The 22700-nt window shown below is 37.8% G+C and overlaps 1 protein-coding gene across 3 annotated transcripts in view; it reads left to right on the top strand.

Annotated features, from left to right (window-relative positions):
- Nucleotides 1-22700, top strand: part of arfgef3 (ARFGEF family member 3) — a 116257-nt gene that overhangs the window by 44537 nt on the left and 49020 nt on the right. For all 3 annotated transcript variants that reach the window (XM_051650864.1, XM_051650865.1, XM_051650863.1), the window contains 7 exons: nt 3521-3628; nt 4167-4382; nt 5530-5640; nt 6250-6400; nt 9858-10157; nt 12701-12834; nt 15823-15968. In XM_051650864.1, the coding sequence (XP_051506824.1) occupies nt 3521-3628; nt 4167-4382; nt 5530-5640; nt 6250-6400; nt 9858-10157; nt 12701-12834; nt 15823-15968 (1166 nt within the window). The remainder of the gene's footprint in view (nt 1-3520; nt 3629-4166; nt 4383-5529; nt 5641-6249; nt 6401-9857; nt 10158-12700; nt 12835-15822; nt 15969-22700) is intronic.

Genomic DNA, 22700 nt, shown 5'->3' with positions numbered 1-22700 from the left:
TGCTTGTGCATAGAACTTCTTTCTTAGACCACGGATCAGGATCTTCCATTGCTAGTTCAAAATATGCACACAAGCCTCCATTACAAAATCGAAAGTGTCATTTTAGGACTAGAAACGATGGCTTTGGCTGTTTCTAATAAGTTATTGGAATAACAATGGTGTGTGTGTGTTTTCGAGAGAGAGAGAGAGAGAGAGCGAGTACGGGTGATTGAGCGTGTGCGATTACCTGCATCTGTTGCGACTTCCAAGCTGTGATGAACAGTAAAGCTGTTTAACTCTGTTCCTCAGCTGTAGTGTAGTGTCAGCTTGCCAAAGATAATGGAGTTTTGGTCAAATACATCCTATCTTCTCTGTGAAGAAATAGCCGTCTGAGCGGATAAGACACTTCTAGCTGCTTTTAACACATTTGCGCTGCTCTTACACTTTAGCTTAGAACGGCATGAACAAAAGCGGTGTGATACATACAGTGAAGTGTACGATTGCTAATGTTCTGGAGACATCAGTACTCATGAAATGTCTTGTCCAATCAGATTCAAAGACTGGAACTAACTGTTGTTTAAAATATAATAATTATTTGAATTATTATGTATTTTATTTAATTGTCTTTATGTGGGGTCTTTCTCAGCATATATTGATATGTGCGATTAATTGCAATTTAATTTGATTCATTAATCTGCATGTCATGTAATGAATTCGATTAAAAATTTTTATCGAGTGACAGCTATTTTACATTGTATTATATAGTGCAGCAACAACTAATTGATAAACTTTACAGTAGTGAAAAATAAGGTTGCATTATGAAAATCGTTTGAAAAATGGTGAAGACAAGTTGAAGTGGAAAAAACATGACCAGTTGTGCAGCACACGGGAGCCCTTTATGTTAAACACTTCAAAGAAGATCATAAACATACAGTTTAATGTTGACCGGTTGCTGCGTCAGGTGCGCTGACAGAGTGCTTGTGCTGTTTGATGCGCTTGAAAGTGGTTTCTCACCAGCGCATAACTTACATGTAACTGTTATTTTCTATGTTTTATAATGTATACATCTTATGAATTCAAAAACAAGCACGTATTTCCAACTTGCAAAACTGTTTGTCTTTATCAGTAGCGAGTCTGTGTTACACTTCAGTGAGCAAGCAAGAGCATACATCTGCGTCAATCAAACCGATAGCAACAAAAAAAGGGAGCACAATCAATAAAGATTTAATAAGCATGTTTTTTCCTGCATTTACATTTTTGTGCACCACCCATTTGAAATTACACAAAGCCAAATCAAATTTTATGATATTCATCTCACAGGCAATGCTTTATAAGCGCTAAATATGCTGCTCATCTGAAACACTCATCTATGCCTTCCAGCTGAAGCCTGGTTTCATATGCATGTCTTGCAATCCAGACAACATTGTTGCATGCACCAACATAAATTGGAAGGCTATTTAAACTATTCATTACCACACTTGGGCTACTGGAATGTATTACGTTAAACTATACCACAAATGTTATTGAATCATTTCATATTAAATAATATGTCAGGTAGAATCTATTAGACCTAATTTTTTTAATTTTAATTTTTCTGAAATATGTCACTCTGATTTTCAGTGGCATTGCATAGTTTGTAATTTTTACATTAAAGGTGCAAATATTCTTATCTTTGTTTAATTTTTTACATCACAAAAACCTGCTGTTTTAACAGGGGTGTGTAGACTTTTTATATCCACTGTATAGTAAATATAAACATTTTTCTCATGTGTAAAATATGTTCTGTTTTAATGATGCTTGACATTAGGAAACAAACTGGCCTGGTTTGACATCAGATATTCCTAAAGAATACCCAAATTATTAAGAGCTTAATGAAAAAATTTAATAATAATAACTAAAAAAAACTATCTGCTCTCAGGTAGGGAATACATTTTTCAAGATTTTTGTCCAAACCCAAAATGTTGGCTAGCTTATCAACAAGTGCTAAAAGCATTACTGAAATTAATATTCTGAGCTGATGAGAAAAAAGGATTGTAGAATACAAAATTTATGTTGAGACTTAATAAAAAGTTTATTATGTCACATCCACACCGGACTTCCCCTCTCACTCCGCTCTCTCTCCCTGGACTACTAATCATTTTCACCTGATCCCAATCCAGCACTCAATCACATCACCCCAATAAATACTCACCCTGCCACTCCATCCTTGTCTAGTCTCCGCAAGGAACACTCAGATTTACCTGCTCTTCCTACTGACTACTTACATGAAGCTCCAGTCGATTACTCGATATTCCTCGTCTCCGCGATCCCAAGGACTCATCTTCTTCCTCTGACTACCTGGATTAGTACTCCTGCTGCAAACTGGAAACACAAACTCTGTCATTTGAAATTAAGTTACTGATCTCTCCTATAACGTTTGACTTACCTAAAGATCTTCAATAAAGCTCCCGCTATTCGGTTGAACCCTCCTTCTGTGTCTGTTTTGTCGTGACAAGTTAAATCTATCCTGCAAGCTATGCTTTAACAAAATGCAAATATACAGGTATGTGCTAAGATAGATATACACCAATATGCATCTAATACGTAAAGATTAGCCCGATTACGTAAAGATAAAACACTGACGCAAACAAAACGTAAAAGTACACAAACCCCCCACATGCAATAAAGCAAAAGATCCAAGACTTGCAATACAGTAGTTGCAATGACACTTCAAAGAAAGAAAGCAGGGGCCTGGGTAGCTCAGTGGTAAAAGACGCTGGCTACCACCTAGTTTGCTAGTTCGAATCCCAGGGCATGCTGAGTGACTCCAGCCAGGTCCCCTAAGCAATCAAATTGGCCCGGTTGCTAGGGAGGGCAGAGTCACATGGGGTAACCTCCTCGTGGACGCTATAATGTGGTTTGTTCTCGTGGGGCGCGTGGTGAGTTGAGCGTGGATGCCGTGGTGGATGGCATGAAGCCTCCACACGCGCTACGTCTCCGTGGCAATGCGCTCAACAAGCCACATGATAAGATGCGTGGGTTGACAGTCTCAGATGCGGAGGCAACTGGGATTCGTCCTCCGCCACCTTGACTGAGGCGAATCACTAAGCGACCACGAGGACTTAAAAGCGCATTGGGAATTGGGCATTCCAAATTGGGAGAAAAAGAAAAAAAAAGAAAGCAAAACAGAGTTTGTTTAATTGCCTACAGCACCTTGAAATAAAACTGTTGATTTCAAATGGTTCCAGATGCTTAGATCAAAAATAACCCAATTATATAACATGTAAACATAATATACTGTATATTATATTGTAAAATTTCTTTTTAGCTTTTTTTAGAACACAATGTATAGCAATAAAATCATTTGTTTGTTAATAAATACATTTTAATAAAATACAAGAAATAAAATGTGGCTTTTTTTTAATCCAATTATTCGAATAAATAATCAAAATTGCAGCCCTAATATTATATTAAATTATATTACATTCTGTGTTTAGGATGCAGAATAGTCCTTTAGAATTTTTCAATTTTTATTTCCATTTCTTATCCTTCTCTCTGTCAGATATTGATGGGCTGGGCAGCAGTGCTATTGGTGGTCAGCTGATCAGAAAGGCCTCCACACAGTCGCCCTTCACCTGTGACAAGAACAGCAGTGGCAACCTGGTGGCAGGTAGAGTGCATGCTGTGTGAGCAGTTCTGCATACACACACACACAGGGGTTACAGAGGCTTTTACGTATTACATATTAATTTTACTGTACGGGACTAAAATTAGGCTCTAAAATTGACAATTTTTTTGTCTTTCACCTGAGCAGTCGCTCATGGAGACTGATGCACCATTACTTAAATGTAATTTTTATTTCCACACCAGTCTATTGTTGTGGTGTAATCGATCTCTGATAAGACGAGTGCATGAATGAATGTGAGCTGTGATTGGTCGCTTTACATGTCAGTCAGACAGTCTCTTCTGCTCTAAGTGGACAGTTCTAGACTGAACAAGCTGCAATACACACCAGACCTTTTGCTGTTCGTTCCAAGCTCTGTCTAGGCGAGACTAGTGGTGTTGAGAATTGAATGCATCAATCATCAGATTGTTCGTTTTTTCCATGTTAAAAGTGGCAAAGTCGTCTGCTGTTATGAGCTAGGTGGAGTTATCTCAAATTGACAACATCGCTTCTAATTGTCTCCTTGTGGCTTCAATCCTTTCAGGTGTGGTGTTTGCCCGCTACATCCTGACTGGCTGCTGGAAAAACCTGATCGACACGCTGTCCACGCCGCTCACAGGGCGCATGGCGGGAAGCTCCAGGGGTCTTGCCTTCATTCTGGGAGCGGAGGGAGTTAAAGAGCAAACCCAGAGAGAGAGGGACACCATCTGCCTCAGTCTGGATGGTCTACGCAAGGCTGCGGCCCTCAGCTGTGCTCTGGGTAACGGCACATTTGATTCAGTTCAGCCTGTAGCGTTCAGTGACACTTGGGGCACCACCGCAGCAACAGATTAATGCCTCCTTTTAAATCATCCCCTCTTTGGTCCACCCACTGGTGCGTAGTCTGAGTGAATCATAAGAGAGGGCTAGACAGGTACAGCCATTGCTACTCACTTAGAAGGACCATTGCTGTAGTTGTAGTATGTAGTGTTTAACTAACAAAGAGATTGCAATGTTGGGGAAGATTTGAAAATGGGTGTGGAAATTTAGGGTCTCTGCATGGCCTTCAGAAGGATGACAAAGTACCTGATCGATCAGTGTGGGTTTATGTGTTATGATAGTTATGATTAGACCATTATGGTTCAGACTTTGCGAAAAATTTTTACAGTAAATTACAGTATTGTTAAAGTCACATTAATAAATGGGCGTTCCCAAAAGTCCCTGCATGACTCATAACATTTCATTACAGTTTATTTCAATATTTGTTTCTTCTTATGTTTGATACCAGTTACAGTAAATACATTAGATTTTATGTTACATTTTATGTTGTTTAATGTTTCTTGCATTACTTTAGTGTGGTACTCTGGTGGTGTTTTATGTTATGTGTGAGTGACACTTTGCACTGTCTGTACATGTCTATTGGCCATTGCTCCTGGAAGGGTTACTTTTGATGACATTTAAGTCACCATGTGTCCTAGGTGGTTAACAGTACATTTAAAAGTGCAAAGCATATTTTTGTAGTTCCAGCAGGTTGCTATATTAACATTATACTGTATAATTTAATTATATATATGAAAGTGAACTGTGCCTGAAACATTGTCACTGTATTCTTTACAGTGAATGTCTGGCTACCACAACTGCCAGTTTTTTTTAATCTGTAAATTACACAGGAATTTTTTATTTTTTTTAAGTGTACTATTTGGATAACAAATTGAGTTGAAATGCTGTCCATTTCAGTTAGGATGCTGCCATAGAATAAAGCTATCTATCTAGGGAGTAGACAGCAAGACAGCACAGCAGGGTTTGGAACAACACTCCCTCACACATACCTAACATCTTCGGCATGCATTTTATATGAGTCGTAAAGGGGAATCAGAAAAACTAGTGGAAATGTTATGTGTGCAGGGATTTAATTCTTTTTGTTTCAGGTGTGGCAGCTAACTGTGCGTCAGCTCTTGCTCAGATGGCAGCAGCATCATGTGTTCAGGAAGAGAAAGAGGAGAAAGAAATGGGCGAGACAAGAGACGCCATTACTCAAGGTACAAGAATCACAGGTCACATGTTGGTCTCATGTGAGAATCCAGCCTGTCCTGGCCCTAGTAATTTCCTGTGCCCTCGCAAATGTCTCTATTAAGAGATTTGGACATCTAACTTTTAAAGGTGCATTCAGTAATTTTACACATAAAGAAATGAATAGTACTTTTGACAGATCTGTTTAAAATGATGTGAACTCACATGAGATTAAATAAAAAAGCGGATTTAGAGATCACATGACCAGCCATATGAAACAAATATTACATTATTATTATTATCTAACTTATTTTTATAGTTTGTGTGATTGGATCACAAAAAAATATTTTGACCCTGTTTACGTCTGTATTTAGCACGGTCGGCGGGAGGGCGAGATTTCATCAAAAACAGTCGGTAGTTGTGACATCCCGACCAAAATCGAGTTGTTTCAAGTTGAACAAAAAAAAAAATGTCATGCGTCCATGTTGACAGGTATCCCACTGAGATGAAGAAGAGCCAGCGAAATCTACTGGGAAAAAAAATCTATTTAGTGCACCTTTAATGCATCACTGCTGTGCATTACTGACCCCTGCTTGATGTTTCTTCACCTTATGTGCACCTGCATGTGTCTGTTGTAGTTAAACAGCGTGTGGAGCAGAAACTGGAGCAGATGGGTCGCTGTCAGGGCGTGAGGTTGCACACAGCACATGTGCTCTGCATGGACGCTATACTCAATGTGGGACTGGAGATGGGCAGCCATAACCACAACTGCTGGCTGCATGTGTTCAGGTGAAACACTCACTAATCAACCTGTTTGAAGGCAGTTTTCCCAGAATGAACAGGCCCAGATGAAATCTTTGAAAAATATGGAAATGTAATATATAGATGGATTTAATAGGTTTAAAAAAAAAAAAAAAAAAACATACCTGCGGTAGATCACAAGGCCCGTCCTCTTATGGCTTTGTAACGATGGCTGGCAAGGCAATGACAGGCAGATGAAGACGAGATGATGTGAAGAACACAAGTGCAGTTTATTACAAATGTGGAATCCAAAAACCGTAACTCAAACAGGAAACAAAACAGACATAAATGACTTGACTTGACTTGACCATAGAACCAACATTACACAAACACATAAACGTGACATATCCCCCCCACTAGGGGCGGCTCCTAAACACAACATAAACACAAAGTTCACTGTGGAGGGGGGGGTTGGCGGCCGTGGTCACCTGACGTAGCTACATGGCATGATGTGGTAACATGGTACGGCAGGATCCTGACTTGGCCATGGTACGTGTGGATGCTGACTCGTTGGCCGTGGCAGGCGTGAGCGCTGGCTCGCGGAGCAGAGGCGGGCCTGCACCATAGAGCGGTGGCAGGCCTGCACCGTGGAGCAGAGGTGGGCCTGGACCGTGGAGCAAAGGCTTGGCTGTGACATGGCATGGAGCAGTCTGGGGCTTGGCTGTGACGTGGCATGGAGCAGTCTGGGGCTTAGCTGTGACGTGGCTTGGAGCAGTCTGGGGCTTAGCTGTGACATGGCATGGAGCAGTCTGGGGCTTGGCTGAGACATGGCATGGAGCAGTCTGGGGCTTGGCTGAGACATGGCATGGAGCAGTCTGGGGCTTGGCTGTGACATGGCATGGAGCAGTCTGGGGCTTGGCTGAGACATGGCATGGAGCAGACTGAAGCTTGGCTGTGACATGGCATGGAGCAGTCTGGGGCTTGGCTGAGACATGGCATGGAGCAGACTGAAGCTTGGCTGAGACATGGCATGGAGCGGACTGAAGCTTGGCTGTGACATGGCATGGAGCAGACTGAGGTTCGGCTGTGACATGGTGTGAAGAAGACTGAGGCGTTATTGTGACAGGCTCAGGCGTTGCTGTGACATGGCATGGAGCAGGCTGAGGCGTGGCTGTGACATGGCATAGAACAGACTCAGGATCCGGGGCAGAAGGTGGTGCAAGCTCGGCGACCACGACGTGGGACCCTGGCTCGGCGACCACGACGTGGGACCCTGGCTCGGCGACCACGACGTGGGACCTGGCTCGGCGGCCACGACGTGGGATGCTGGCTCAGAGGCCACGACGTGGGACTCTGGTTCATTATCCGCCTCCCCCACAGTGAACGGTGAACCACTTATCAGTAGGGCAAGGTCGATATACTGAGTTAGGCTTTAGGTACTCCAACCATCAGGCATCAGGGAGGAGACCGGCTCATTCAGCCCAAAATGGAAACAGTCCTTGAGGGCAATCTCATTAAAGTCGACCCTGCAGGCCAGAGTGCAGAAGTCCTCTACATATTCCTCCAGGGGACGAATCCCCTGACATAGGCGTAGGAGTTGAACTGCTGGGTTCATGGTTAGGTGAGGTATTCTGTAACGATGGCTGGCAAGGCAATGACAGGCAGACGAATACGAGATGATGTGAAGAAACCAAGTGCAGTTTATTACAAATGTGGAATCCAAAAACCGTAAATCATACGTGAAACAAAACAGACATAAATGACTTGACTTGAATTCACCATAGAACCAACATTACACAAACACATAAACGTGACGGGCTTTTAGATTTTACTGAATAAGATTTTAGGATAAAATTTATGTGAGTGTATAAGGGAAAGTATATATTTTAGGTGTTGTAACTGGTCACTCATCTGGTGTTCAAAGGGCTGCAGGAGTATGCAAAAATCCTAATTGATAATTTCCCTTGATATTGTAATTGCAATTCATTTTGATTAAAATAATTTACATTAAAATACTTATTTTGGGTGGATAAACTGCATGCCTTATTTATATAGGCCACACATCTTAAACAAGCTGAGAACTGTGGTCCTAAATTATTTCATTACTGCTGTATACATCAGTAAATCAAAGCGAGTTGCCTAAATGGTCAACTTCACACTTGCCCTTAAAAGTATAAAAAACAAAAACAAAGCTGTAATTCAAATTTTGACAAAAATGATACACAGAAGTGAGTAATGGACTTGTTACAATGCTCAAACGTTGCAAAACCGAATGTCAAATTAAAAATTAAATAGAACATTTTTATGCAACATGAGTAGATGTACATGGACTGCTAACACTTTTCAGGATTTGTTATTTGTGGTAGCTTTATTGTAATCTCGATTATTTATTTGATTAATAGTGCATTTTAAAAAGTCCTGCAGTGTGACCAATGAATTGTTAAATATTGCATTTACTCTTTCAAGTAATGAGAGGTTACTAAAGCTATTGTTAAGCTACTAAAGGTGCTGTTTAACTCTTGTGTTGTGTTTGTTTTGTGCTAACACATTTTGTGTTACCGGACAAAAATGACCAGCCCACTAAGATTCTTTATAAATATCTCATATTGCATTTATTATCACAAGATTTTGCATTAGATCTTTTTATCAACTTCTTTTTTTAGTAATTATGAAAAAATATTTACTCCTTTTTTTGAACACATTTTATATATATAACTGCAGTGAGTTTTAGTGTATGAAATTCCCACTGACCCACATAGATAATAAACAGAAGAAGCGTTTTGTCACGTTTTGCTTTATTACTTCCTGAAACATACAGATAACATAGACAATGACATATCGTTACTTACTGCGGACTATCCTGATTCAAATGAGCCCAAACACAACATAATATGATAAGGATATCTTGAAATATTACTCAGAGTGTACATGGAAAGACAATGCACAAAAGGGCGCTCAACACACATTGTGTGTGTGTGTGTGTATTTGTGTGTGTGTTGTGTGTGTGCATATGTCCGAGAACTTTGTGTGTGCAAGCACACATCCACATACAGTATGTGCTCATCTCAAGGATTGGGATGCTCCTGAACACTGAATATTTCTGTATTTTGTAGTCTAATCCATTCATTTCCAATGGCCGGTCATTTTTGACCGGGAGCACAACAAGTGTGACAAAGTGAAATAATAAAACCAAGAAAATGTAAAGAAAATGGCCCAATATGAACAAAGTCAAATAATTTTATTCCAATTGGATTAGGTAACAAACAAACAAAAAACAAGAAACAAAAAAAAATTTGTAAGAAAGAAAAGTTGTCTGGGTCAAAATGACCAGAACACAACATTGGGGTTAAAATAGTTTTAGAAACAGTATTGCATGTCACACCGCAGGACGTGTCAACTACCCAAATGCTTTACCGGCATTAAATTACTTTAATAAAGTTGAATATATTTAAATTAGTTGAAACTGAATTGAAATTGAACTTGAATTTATTTTGCTATTCCTCAGAGTGATAGAGTTTGTGAGTTCACTGGAACACACTCACTTCAGTGACGGAGGCTCCCAGCCGCCCATCACTATAACGCAGGCGCAGCAGGCCGTGGCAGTGGACCTGGAGCTGGAGTTGAGCGTTGAGGCCAGTTCAGAGCTGGAGCTGGGGCTCAGTCATCCTGTCATCCAGCCCCTTTCCATCCAGGAGCTGTTGAGAGAGAGCAGTTGCGGGAAAGGTTTCGATCTGCGCGGAGGCAGTCTGCTCACCGGCATCAGTGCGGCCAAAGCTGTCTGCACCCTCTCCACACAAGCTGACAGGTACTGGTTTCACAGACTGCATCTCCCCACCATCACCTTTCCATCTGTTTTTCACTTAAGTTTGAAAAAGTTCCAACCACAGTCAAAAATGCCAACACCATTTATATGTACAGTAGGTCACACTATTAGGTGTCTTGAAATACCATGTACTTTCATGAAAATTTAATGTAAATTTCCCTGTGCAAATCATCCTGGCTCCACTGTATGGAAGCATATAAATGACAAAATGTAATGGGGTGAAATATAAATAATAAAAAAATTTGAACTGAACTTTGGAATGTTTTTAATGTTGAAATTGTGTGAAATGTTTTTGACATATTCACAACTTTAATATACAACCTTGTTAAAATGCAGCCCCATTTTAAATGTTTTTATTTTTTATTTTTTATTAGTGCAGTTCAACATGCTTTTTTTGGTAACACTTTACAATAAGGTTCCAGTTGTTAAGATTAGTTAATGCATTAAGTATCATGAACAAACAATTAACAATATACTTTGTACAGCATTTATTAGTCTTAGTTAAAATTAGTTAATAAAAATACATTTGTTCATTGATAGTTCATGTTAGTTCAGAGTGCATTAACTAATGTTAACAAATACAACTTTTGATTTTAAAAATGTATTAGTATATGTTGTAACTAACATTAACCAAGATTAGTAAATGCTGTAAAATTATTTTCCATTGTTAGTTCATGTTAACTAATCTTGTTAACTAATGTTAAGAAATGCAACCTTATAGTAAAGTGTTAACATAGTATGTTACAATTATACTATTACAATAACATTACTATGTACGCTGTGTTGAAAATTAAGATGTGTACATACATGAACATATTTCCATTATTAAGTGTAATTACAGATGTAATTACTGTAAATACAGTTACTTTAAATGTATCTACAGTAAAACAATATGTATTACCATGTACATACTGGTACTGTACATGGTAATACCATTCTAAGGTAAGTAAATAGTATTTAAAGACACCTAATATAAAGTGGGAACCATTTTTTATTGAAAGGGAGTTACAACTATATTTTCCTATTATGTTTAATCAAAATACAGCTGGAAAGATCCATTGTATTGATTTATTTATACCTGTTGCTACTTGACATGTCATAAATGGAGTTATTTTGAAAATGGCCACTGGGAGGGGCTGTAAGGTGGTGTGATTATTCATCTTTTAGTACATAAATATTTTTTTTTTTTTTTTTTTTTTTTGCTTTTCAATATAGCTAACAATATACCTTGATGTTTTTCTGATTATTTACAGTATTTATGTATTTGCTCTGAAATGGCTTAAAAGCTTTTTTGTTTTTGTTTTTTCCTGTTTCAGAGGAATCATTAACCATTTATGCACTAATATAACAATATGTAAAAATAAACAGCAATATTTACCTACATATATTTTACTAAAACACTTTAATAAATGAACAATGCCACGCAGAGACTTCCGTGAACATTTTGGAGTGATGATGCAAACTAATAGTTTAATCAAAGATTCAAATGAATTAATTGAATCAGACATTTCTAAGGAACTGATTCATTAATGTAAATAAAACTCTACAGTAATGCCGTTTTACTGCTGAGGTTTAAATCAGAGATGCTCCTAAAACATCTCTGTCCTTATTTTAGATGGACAACAATATCATATAGAACATATCATAAATATTTGATATACTGACCCTGCACTCTGACCCCAGCCTAGCTGGGATATGTGAAAAAGAAGAATTTCACTGTATATGTGCAAATGTATAATGTGTGATAAATAAAGAAAATTATAAATTATAATTATTACTGTATCGCCCAGCCCTAGTTGAAAAAGTAAAAGTGTAGGAGTTATTTCAGTGATTACACCATCATTATTTTTTTATTTTTTTGCCTTTATAGTAATGATTTGCTCTTTATTTAATTTGTGATCTGATGAAATGCAGGATGTGTCTCATACATGGGAGAAACCTTAAGCACAATGTCCATTTGTTTAACACTTAACAGAGAACAGCTTTAATCGTTGTTATATAATTGACGGGACTGTGGACAATAAGAAGGTCACTGACAGATGTTCCAAAGATAAATGTCCCATAGATCCACATCAGAGTTTCTCATCAGATTCATAGAGGCTGTTAAGTTTAGTGTTTTAATGATGCAACATTCTATATTTAAATAATAAGGTACGAGAGTCCGTACTATATAGTGAACTGATTAACATTGCAGCAGCAGAGTGACTTTTATTACTTTTATAAAACTGTCACTACATAATAGAAATATTAAAGACAAAATTGTATGAGGCAAATATGTTATCCTTCCACTAGAAGATATAGTCTCCGGCCTCCATGGGGGCTGTACAGTGATATATACAGTAACTGGGTGAAAAGGTGTTCAGCTGTGATTATATTGTATATTTTGACCAACATCCTGGACCTGAACTATCCGTTTAGTAATAAAACATTATCAATGTCACCATTTTACCCATTAGGCCATAATTTTTCTCTCATTTAGAAAATGTGTCTTTGTATGACTGCATGTTCTAACATGTTTCCTGCAGGTTGTTTGAGGATGCAGTGAGTAAACTCAATCTGGTTGGTCTGGTGGGCTTCCTGCATCAGCTCAGAAAAGCTTCACAGTCTCAACTCTTTGATTCAGTCACAGAAACTGGAGACTATTCCTTGGCCATGCCAGGTATGAAAGAGTATTGCCACTAATTGGTGTCCGATTACTTTTATTTTCTAAGCAATAAAGACCCAAATCCTATGTTTTTTTTTTATTTTTTATTTTTTACCCATCATAAATGAGCCCTACCTTTGGTCTTCCCGGTCATTTTTGACCGGAAAGAGCAAAAGTGTATGTTTATTTATTTATTTATTTATTTATTGATGGTGATTATAATGATACAATTTCTTCTTCCCTGAAGTAATAGCAATACAATTATGCACTTCTTTTGGGATTTTGTGCTATTTTGATCTTATTTACAGGTAAATTTCTCAAATTTACCATTAATTTGCATATGCAAATAAGCAAATTTATGGAACTTTAGTACAGTAAAAACCTACACTTCTATAAGTTGAAACATGAAGAAAATATGAGAATGTGACATTCAGATGCTTTCATCTGGTGAGCAAAATAAACAACAAATATAAACAACATGACCTGAAAATAATGCTGTGACCGTAATAAATAGATGGCTGCAGTGTTCTTTGCAGCCACGTACTGTGCAATCTGATTGCTTGTTGTAATCTAATTTTATATTTTATCACACATTATGCATTTGGATATATATTTAGACATGAGCAAACTATTATTTGTCAAAGTTTAGCATTTTAAAATTGTTAGTTTTTGCAGTTAACAGAAATGAAAATTCAATTAGAATATAAAACAGAAGAATCAGAGTAAACATTTTGCAATTACAAACTTTCTATTGCAAAAATTTATTTTTCAAACATTTTCAAGTCAGTGTGGTGAACAGCAACAATGAACAACAATAAATGCATAAAAAAGAACAAACAGTAAACAATAAAAAAAACAGTACGAACAGTAAAGAATGATGCAATGTCTTTATGCATTTGTGACTGTGTGTAGTAATGATGGCATGTACTGTACCTTGCAGACAGATTTTGTTTTGCATTTTTTGCCCTCCATGCTGGTTTTAATGTCTCTTGGGAGACAGTCCGCGCACGTTTATTTCTGTGTGTGTTTGTGTGTGTGTGTGTGTGTGTGTGTGTGTGTGTGTTTTGGTGGTTTAAGAGGAAATTTCTTTAGGTTATACACTAGTAGTTACAAGGGTATTATGCTATAAAGGTGGTTTATGAGAACATCACTTGTGTCCCCATAATTCAAACAGCTTAAAAAACATACTAAACAATGTTTTTTTGAAAATGTAAAAATGCCAAAAGGTTTCTGTGAGGGTTAGGTTTGTATGTGTGTGTGTGTGTGTTTGTGTGTGTGTGTTCTGCATTGTGGGTGTGTTATTGTCTCACCCCCTCATTTCTAAGTGTGTGTGTGTTTAGCATTGTGGCTGATTTATTGGTTTTGTGTTATAGTCTCACCAGTTAATTTAGGTGTGAGTGTGTGTGTATGTTTTGCACTCTGGATGTTTTATAGTCTCACCCTTCAATTTCTGTGTGGGTTTGATTCTGCATTGTGGCTGATTTATTGATGGTTTTTGACAGATCCCAAAAAAATTGCTCTGTGTTATGGTCTTTCCCATTCATTTTCAATGGTCAATTTTGACAGCGAAGACCAAAGATGTCTTTTTTTTTTTTTTTTTTTTTTTTTTTACAACCACTTGTAAAAATCATGCCCATATTTTTTGTATGTTTAGATGGCAAGTGGAGGAAAAATCACCAAGTCTTGTACCACTCAGATAAAGGAAACCATTTTTATTAAATCAGCAAAAGGGATTCTGGTCAAAAATGACTGAAGACTATAGGAGGGTTAAAGAACTATTTAGATGTGTTAGATAAACTGTTATGTAACATACAATTAGCATAAAAAGTTGTTGCTGAACAATTAATTTAGGCTAAATATGCAACCGTGTTGACCATTATTATAAAGTGTTATTATTTTACTAGAACCCTATCCTAATTTTATTAATATGCTTATTTAAAATGTTTTTTTAATGTTTATTTCTAAATAAAATATTAAATCACACAAATAAAGATGTAAACTGTATTCAGACAACTATTAGATATGTAAAATAAACTTTTATCCAAAATAAAATTAGCACAACATTAAAAGTTTCTAGCTTTATACACTTAAAATGCCAGTACCGCTTTATTTTTATAGATTCTGTTTATTTAATTTTAATTAGTTTTTATTTTTTTATGTGTATTGCTAGAAATAGTAACAGGTGCAAATGAAAAGTTCTATGTTGACAGCAGTAGAAAGCCCCTTATGAAAGCCAGTTACTTTAAATGAAAGGTAGGTCTAGATGAAATACTTATTTGTTGTAGTGAAAAGACACTTTTTTTTTTATTTTATTTTTTTTTTTGATTTTGAGTCTTGTACTTAGTCAATTGAAAAATGCGAAATGTATGAAAAAAGTAAAACTGGATTTTTGATGATCAGTTGCGATATTGGTGCTAAAAGTTTAAAAAAATGTATCATTTGCTTGCAAAAATAGTACCAAAAGGAATAAAAAAATACTGTAAATTAGCATTGTTTTATTAGAACCTTTCACCTAGGCCTTCATTAATAAGTTAATTTAATTATATTTATTTAATTATTTATGCTAGAAAATAATGAAATCACACAAATAAGGGTTTTAAAATTTATTCAAACAGCTGTTAGATGTTAGGGAAACTTTTATTCAAAATAAAATTAGCACAGCATGAAAAGTATCTAGCTTTAATGTTTATTGCTAGAAAATAATGAAACATCCTAATCTACTGCAAACCCCATATAGAAAAAAAAATCATATAATATCTTATAACATCTCATATAATATAGCTTGACCTCTTGAGGTGGAGAAACAACTATTTGCTTTTGAGTTTCAAGCCTTATTTTGTACCCTGTTCGTGTAAAGTGTCTATTGCTTTGACCTTTGACACACTGTCAAAACTCGTGCTGTGTCAAATTAGTGACTTTTGCAGAAATATACAGCACATATGTGGCATGAATAAGACATATCCAAGACCCTGTTCCCTTCAACTCATTGGGTTTTCATCACAGGGGAGGCCAAGTCCACGCAGGACAAGAGCAGCGCTCTGCATCTCTTCCGGTTAGGTGAGGCCATGCTGCGCATCGTGAAGAACAAGAGCAGACCACTGCTGCACATGATGAGGGCCTGGAGCGTGGTGGCACCTCACCTGGTGGAGGTATCAAAAAAACAGCCCTCATGTAGTTAATACATTCACAAATACTGTAGTATCATTTTTTATTAAATGCATGGCAGCAACCGCTGCTGAAGCAATGTCGCCGTCTGGTGATGTGACAGAATTGAGAAAAGTTTGACTGTATGCCATTGAACAGCGGTAACACGCAACATCTACCGAGAGAGCGCAACAGTTGGGTTCTTGAAGTAAAATTTCCACACTTGTATCTCATAATGAACATATTCACACAGCATGGGGTAATGTTATTCAACTTAAATTTTTTAGATTCTGTCTTCACTGACACTTCACTTATTTACAGTTGTTTTGTCCGACTAGCAACGAAGCCAGGTAACTGTGCCCCTTCCACTACATATGGAAAGCCGTGTGCACTTGAAGGTTGAAGAAGTACATCATCCGTGTACTCATAGTACATGTTGTTTTGTTACATTTTCAGTGTTAACGTACTACTCGCACTACTTCACTACACTACAAAATGACATAAAATAGTGCAGAAATGTGTGCTTTGGGATGTACCTATTGTTTTGTTTTTTTGTTTTTTTTTTATTTAACATTTTTTATTGATTCATACAATTAACAAAGAAAAGCAAAACATATATTCACAGAATCAACATTTAACCCCCACTATTACCCCTTACCCTCCCAATCCCCAACCCCACCCTGACCCTCAACAAACATCCCTGTTGTCACACATGAGCATACACACACACACACACACACACACACACAAAAGATATATATATATATATATATATATATATATATATATATATATATATAATAATCACACACATTTAAAACTATACTTCTCTCTCCATTGCCCCTCCCCGAGAGCCTTCCAAGAATGCCAAATAGCTGCCCCATTTCCCATCAAATGAATCCCAGTTCCCCAGCCTTCTACATGACACTTCCTCAAAAGCCGCCACCCTCCCCATCCCCGTGCACCACTCCAGTCGACTTCCATCCCCTTAAAACAATTTGTCTGCCGATCATAACACTGGTTAGGACCCAATTTTCTATGTGTTTATCCCCTATATTGATGACCGCCCCATTGCCTAAAATACAGAATCTGGGGCAAAATTAAATTTGAGTGCCCAATACGTTACACGTAAAACTCTGAACCTTCAACCAAAATTCTTGGACCTTAACACACCACCAAAAAACATGGGTTGTGTCTCCATCTTCTGATTGGCATCACCAGCAGGTGGGTGTGGCTATAAGACCAAGCCTATACAATCTAGAGGAGGTCCAATAGAATCGATGTAAAATCTTGAATTGCATATGACGCACCCTTGCGTGCAGACTTGACGTTTTTTAGAACCCTAGCCTCCAATACTAAGTTTATATCTTTCTCCCATAATCTCTTGATAAAAGTTAAAGCTCCATCCCCCAGACTCTGAATTAGCAGAGAGTAATACACTGATGCCTCATGATCTTTTCCAAAAGCAGTAATCACCACTCTCAGTGTATCTGCCACTTTAGGGGGGTGTATGCTACTCCCAAATATAGTACAGAGCAGGTGGCGCAGCTGTAAATACCTAAAGAACTGAGATCTGGGAATCCTGAAATGTTGAACAATATTTTCAAAGGATCTCAACACTCCACTCTCATATGTCACCGAGTGTATTAACCTCCCTCACAATCCACTCTGACCAGCAAAAAGGGAACTTATTAATAAACAATTTTGGGCTCAGCCATATGCTCGAGGCAACATTTAAATAAATGTCTGAATTAAACACTCTGGACACTTTTGTCCATACCGAGTGCAAATGCGAGATAACGGGGTGTAACTTAACTTCTCTGATTAGTTTGATAGAAAGGCTTTGCAATGGCGAAATAGGGGTAAGAAATTCCTGTTAAATACAAAACCAGGGAGAGGCTCTCTCAGGTGGAAGTGACCAATGAGCCAAATGTCTGAGACCGAATGCATAATAATAAAACAAAGTCTTGGGTAGGCCTAGCCCACTTTTGTCAATCGGCCTAAGCAACTTACTGAAATGTAATTTGGGACGTTTACCATTCCAAATGAAGGACTTCACTATGCTATCAAATTGCTTGAAATAAGAGAGGGGGACATCTATAGGGAGAGACTGTAGCAAGTAGTTGACTTTTGGAATACAATTCATTTTAACATTAACCTTCCCAATCATAGATAAATGTAATGAAGCCCACCTGCCCACATCGCTTGAAAACCTCTTTATTAAAGCGTCAACATTAACTCTAACTAAATTACACAAATTTGCTGGGAATAAAATACCCAAATACTTAATGCCCTGTTTGGGCCACTGGAAGGCACCTGGCTGAAAAGCTGTTACCGGGCAGTATGCTGTCAGAGCCAAAGCTTTGGATTTAGACCAATTAACTCTGTATCCTGAGAATTTAGAAAATGAATTAATAATTCTGTGGAGGCAAGGCATAGATCTAGTAGGGTCGGAGATGAATAATTAAATATCATCTGCATAAAGCAAAAGCTTTTGCACCATACCTCCTGCCACCACCCCTGGAAAATCCTCCTCCTTTCTTATCATGGCTGCTAATGGTTCCAGGGCAAGACAGAACAATAAAGGGGAAAGAGGGCAACCCTGTCAGGTACCCCTATCCAGAGTAAAATAATCTGAAATTAATCCATTTGTTTGTACCGCCGCTACCGGGTGTCTATAAAGTAACTTAATCCAACCAATAAAAGTATTCCCAAACCCGTACATTTCCAAAATCTTAAAAAGATAATCCCATTCTACCATATCAAATGCCTTTTCGGCATCAAGTGAAATGGCAGCGACTGGAGTCTGATCATTCGACACAGAAGAGCTACGGCCTCGAATGAACCCCACCTGATCTATACTGTATGTATAAGAGATGTCATAACTTAATCAGTTAGCCAACATTTTTTACAGTATTTTAACATCTAGCTGGATCAGGGAAATTGGATGGTAACTCTTACACTCACTTGGATCTTTGTCCTTTTTTAAGAATCAGACTGATCCAGGCTTGTGTCATGGTTGGCGGAAGCTTTCCATTCTTTAATGATTCCGTATAAACTCCTAGCAAAAGTGGAGCCAATTCTGTAGCATAAGATCTAAAAAACTCAGCATAGGCAAGGCTTTAATTACCTCACCAAGCTCCTTCAAGCTCAGAATCAAGATAATTTTTTGCTCAGCCATCATTTTAGGAAGTTCTAATGGTTCCTCAAAGTTTCTAATATCCTCATCAGTAGACTAAGATGTGGAACTATAGAGATCAAGATAGAATTCTTTAAAAATAATATTAATATCAATGGCTGAGGTAAATTTCAACACCAGCATATTTCACTGAGAGAATGGTAGAAAAATACTCTTTCTGTTTTATATATCTGGCCAGAAGTTTTCTTGCCTTGTCCCCCAACTCAAAGTATGACTGTCTTGCTCTGAATAGCCAAAACTCCACATTCCGTGACAAAATAGTATTATATCTGTATTTCAATTGGATCAATTCTCTGAGGCCAAAAAAAAGATATATCCTAGAGTAAATCTTATGAACTGATGAAATTTTTTTATAGTCCCTACCAGATGGGTTCAAAAGTCTCCAAATATCTGTAAGACCAAGATTTTTACACATCCTGTGAAGCATCAGTGTTGCTCTAGGGGGCTTGCACACTTTTGCTTCACTATGATCAAGAATTGAGTCCATCAAAAGATTAAAGTCTCCTCCCAATATTATATATTGAGGGGAGCCAGAGGCTTGCAACATCCCTTCAGTATCTATAAAAAAGCCCTGATCATCAACGTTAAGTGCGTAAATATTAGCCAAAATAAGATTTTGCCCTTGAATTTCTGCTAAAACAATAATGACTCTTCCTAATTTATCTTTAAACAGTTTGAGACATTTGAATTGTAGATGCTTACTTATCAGTGTAATGACTCCCCTGCTCTTACTTGAGCCAGCACTAAAGAAAACATGTCCACCCCATATCTTCCCAAATCTTTCAGCTTCTTGCGGGGGAAAGATGCGTTTGTTGAAGAAACACTATCATATTTCTTACACTTAAGAAAAGAAATAACCTTCCATCTTTTTATGGGGTGCCCTAACCATTCACATTCCACGTGGAGAGACAATCCCCTCATATTAACATTTGACATTTTGACATATGAGAAAAAATAGATTGTGTGTCAAAAACAAAATTATAAAGACCATATTCCAACATTAGTGCAACAATCAAACCCTGAACTTCCCCCAGAACCAATCAAACATTGCTCAAGTCTGGTGTTTCTATACATATTTTGTGAGACAGAATTACACAGCAAAAGATAATCTATAAAAACTCCAGCCAATAGGCAGAATAAACACAAAGAGCGTGTAGATTCATCCACAAAGCTGTCCTGAAGGTGTGTTACTCCACAAAACAAACTCCAGCCGATAGGCAGAACCAGCATTAAAAAAAAGGCGCTCAGTTTTCTCGAACAGTCAAACGAATGTTCAGTGAGCCGGCCCATTTGGCTGCTACTTGAATGCAACAAACGACCTAATCACTCCAATGTCTTGCAAGAAATACTCAAAAAAAAAAAAACTCCAGCCGCTAGGTGGAACCAGCACAAAAAGAAACAAAAAGGTGCTCAGTTTCCTCGAACAGACAAGTGAATGTTCAGTGAGTCGGTCCACTTGGCTGCAACGTGAGTACCACAAAATAACTTACTCCATTGTCTTTATGAAGCACATCACTTGCTGTGTGCATGTGAACATTTTACGGCCATCCTTAGCATCTATTCTCAATTTGGCCGGGAATATCAGTGCAAAAGCAACCTTCTGTTGATGTAAGTGTTTCTTGCATTCCTTGAATCGATCACGTTTCTCTCTTGTTGAATTCGCAAAGTCTGGGAACAAAAAAATGCTGTGGTTCTTCCAAAAAAGCCTTCCTTTACTTTAACACAAGATCTTTATTGGATGATCTCAGAAATTTGGCCAGAATTGATCGAGGCCTGTCTCCCTTAGCGGATCGCCGAGCCAGAACCTTGTGAGCTCATTTGATTTCCAGCTTATGGCCTGTTATATCAAGCAGATTTGGAAAGTGCCCATCCAGGAATTTTACCATATCCTGACCTTCTTCGGCCTCAGGAGTTCTGATGATTCGGACGTTATTCCGCCGGCTACAGTTCTCCATGTCCTCCAACTTCTCCCAGAGACCCTCCAAATCCACCTTGGTTGCTAGCGGATTAGCAGATAATTCCCTCTCCGATGACTCCAGATAATCGATCCATTTCTCGACATCCTCCTCTCTTGAAACCACCTCAGAGAATTTTGTCTCCATGGCAGTGATCGATCGATGTATTACAGCAAGATCCTCCAAGCCAGCAACGTCCTTCGTCAGCATTTCCGACATGTTGAGCATCTCTCGCCGAATTTCCCTCATTTCTCTGACCAAATCAGCTCCCTGGCTTCTTGGGGGTGTCAGCTTGAGCACGTAAGTGTCTTTTAATGTCTCCAGAGCCTGAGGATTTCGAATTCTTAGAACAGTTATGGAACAGAGTGTATCAAATCTCACCGGTTAATGTCATTAATAGTGTTAAAACTAGCAAAGTGCGAAGAGCTCGCTGTTCACACGTCCGAACCTCGCATGGCGTCACCCCACCTATTGTTTAATAATGACGGTGAAGAGCTACACTACCCATAATCCTGAAGAGAGAACCAATCAGAGAAGTCGATGTTACCATCACAACGATAACTGTGGCAAACAAGTTCAGTAGCGAACTCCCATGAAGCATTGTGAATGATGTAATAGATTTGGTCTCTATACTTCCTACATACTTGCTTACTCTTAAACTACTGCCTTGTATTTTTTTCTTCTTTTTTTTCAGATGTTCTAATACTTCTTTTGCTTCACAGGACATAGGTTGTTAAAAGTGAGATGTTTACACAGGTTATTCAAAGATGAATGGTGTTTGGCAAAATTGGCACACTCAGAACTGAATATACAGTCCAGTATAGCATAATGGGTTATTCCATGTAAATTATTCCTGAGTTTTTTTGATTTGTTAATACTTTTTCTGAGAAAGATGAACATAAATATTTAATGCTATGGATTAAAATTTACTGAGTAATCCATTATTTTGAGGAGGCTCAAAACTACCAGTCAAAAAATAACCGTAGGAAGCAGGCAGCATCATTATTTTATGCTGCCAGCATAAAAATAGGTATTAATTAAACCAGCTGACTTTATCACCTCTTGTTGCATTATATGCCAATGATGTGAGTCCAAAAAAAACTCTTCTTGTGTTGTTTTTCCAAACAGTGGAGCGCCTATAACTCCAGAAGTATTGAAGATATCTTAATATTCTTTTAGATTGTGGTTCATAACAAACTTTTTCTTTTTTTTATATATTTATTTTTAAGGTGCTATATGTTTAAATCCCAAAAACATAGGGCTCTCAAAGAAGCTCCATCCGTAAATCGTAAAATTTGACCCAACTTCACAAATGTGGAAAAACAAATGTAGGTTACATGTTATGAAGCTAGTTTTTCTTGTCCAACAAAACAGTGGTCTGAAGTAAAAATAATGTTGAAATTAGAAAAAAAACACATTTCTTAAGTCCAAAAATACACTATTATTCAGGCTATGACCACATTAATCAGGATACATTTAAATATGTCTTTTTCAAAACGCTGTCCACCCACACTGGCATTTTCAGTTGCTCATCCACACTGAAACGTATGAAAAGGCTTCGATTCCCTTACTGCACATGCGAA

The sequence above is a fragment of the Myxocyprinus asiaticus genome, chromosome 23, assembly GCF_019703515.2.
Source record: "Myxocyprinus asiaticus isolate MX2 ecotype Aquarium Trade chromosome 23, UBuf_Myxa_2, whole genome shotgun sequence".
Classification (NCBI taxonomy): Eukaryota; Metazoa; Chordata; class Actinopteri; order Cypriniformes; family Catostomidae; genus Myxocyprinus; species Myxocyprinus asiaticus.
Note: the sequence above shows the minus strand (reverse complement) of the source record. Positions and strands in the feature narration are given on the sequence as shown.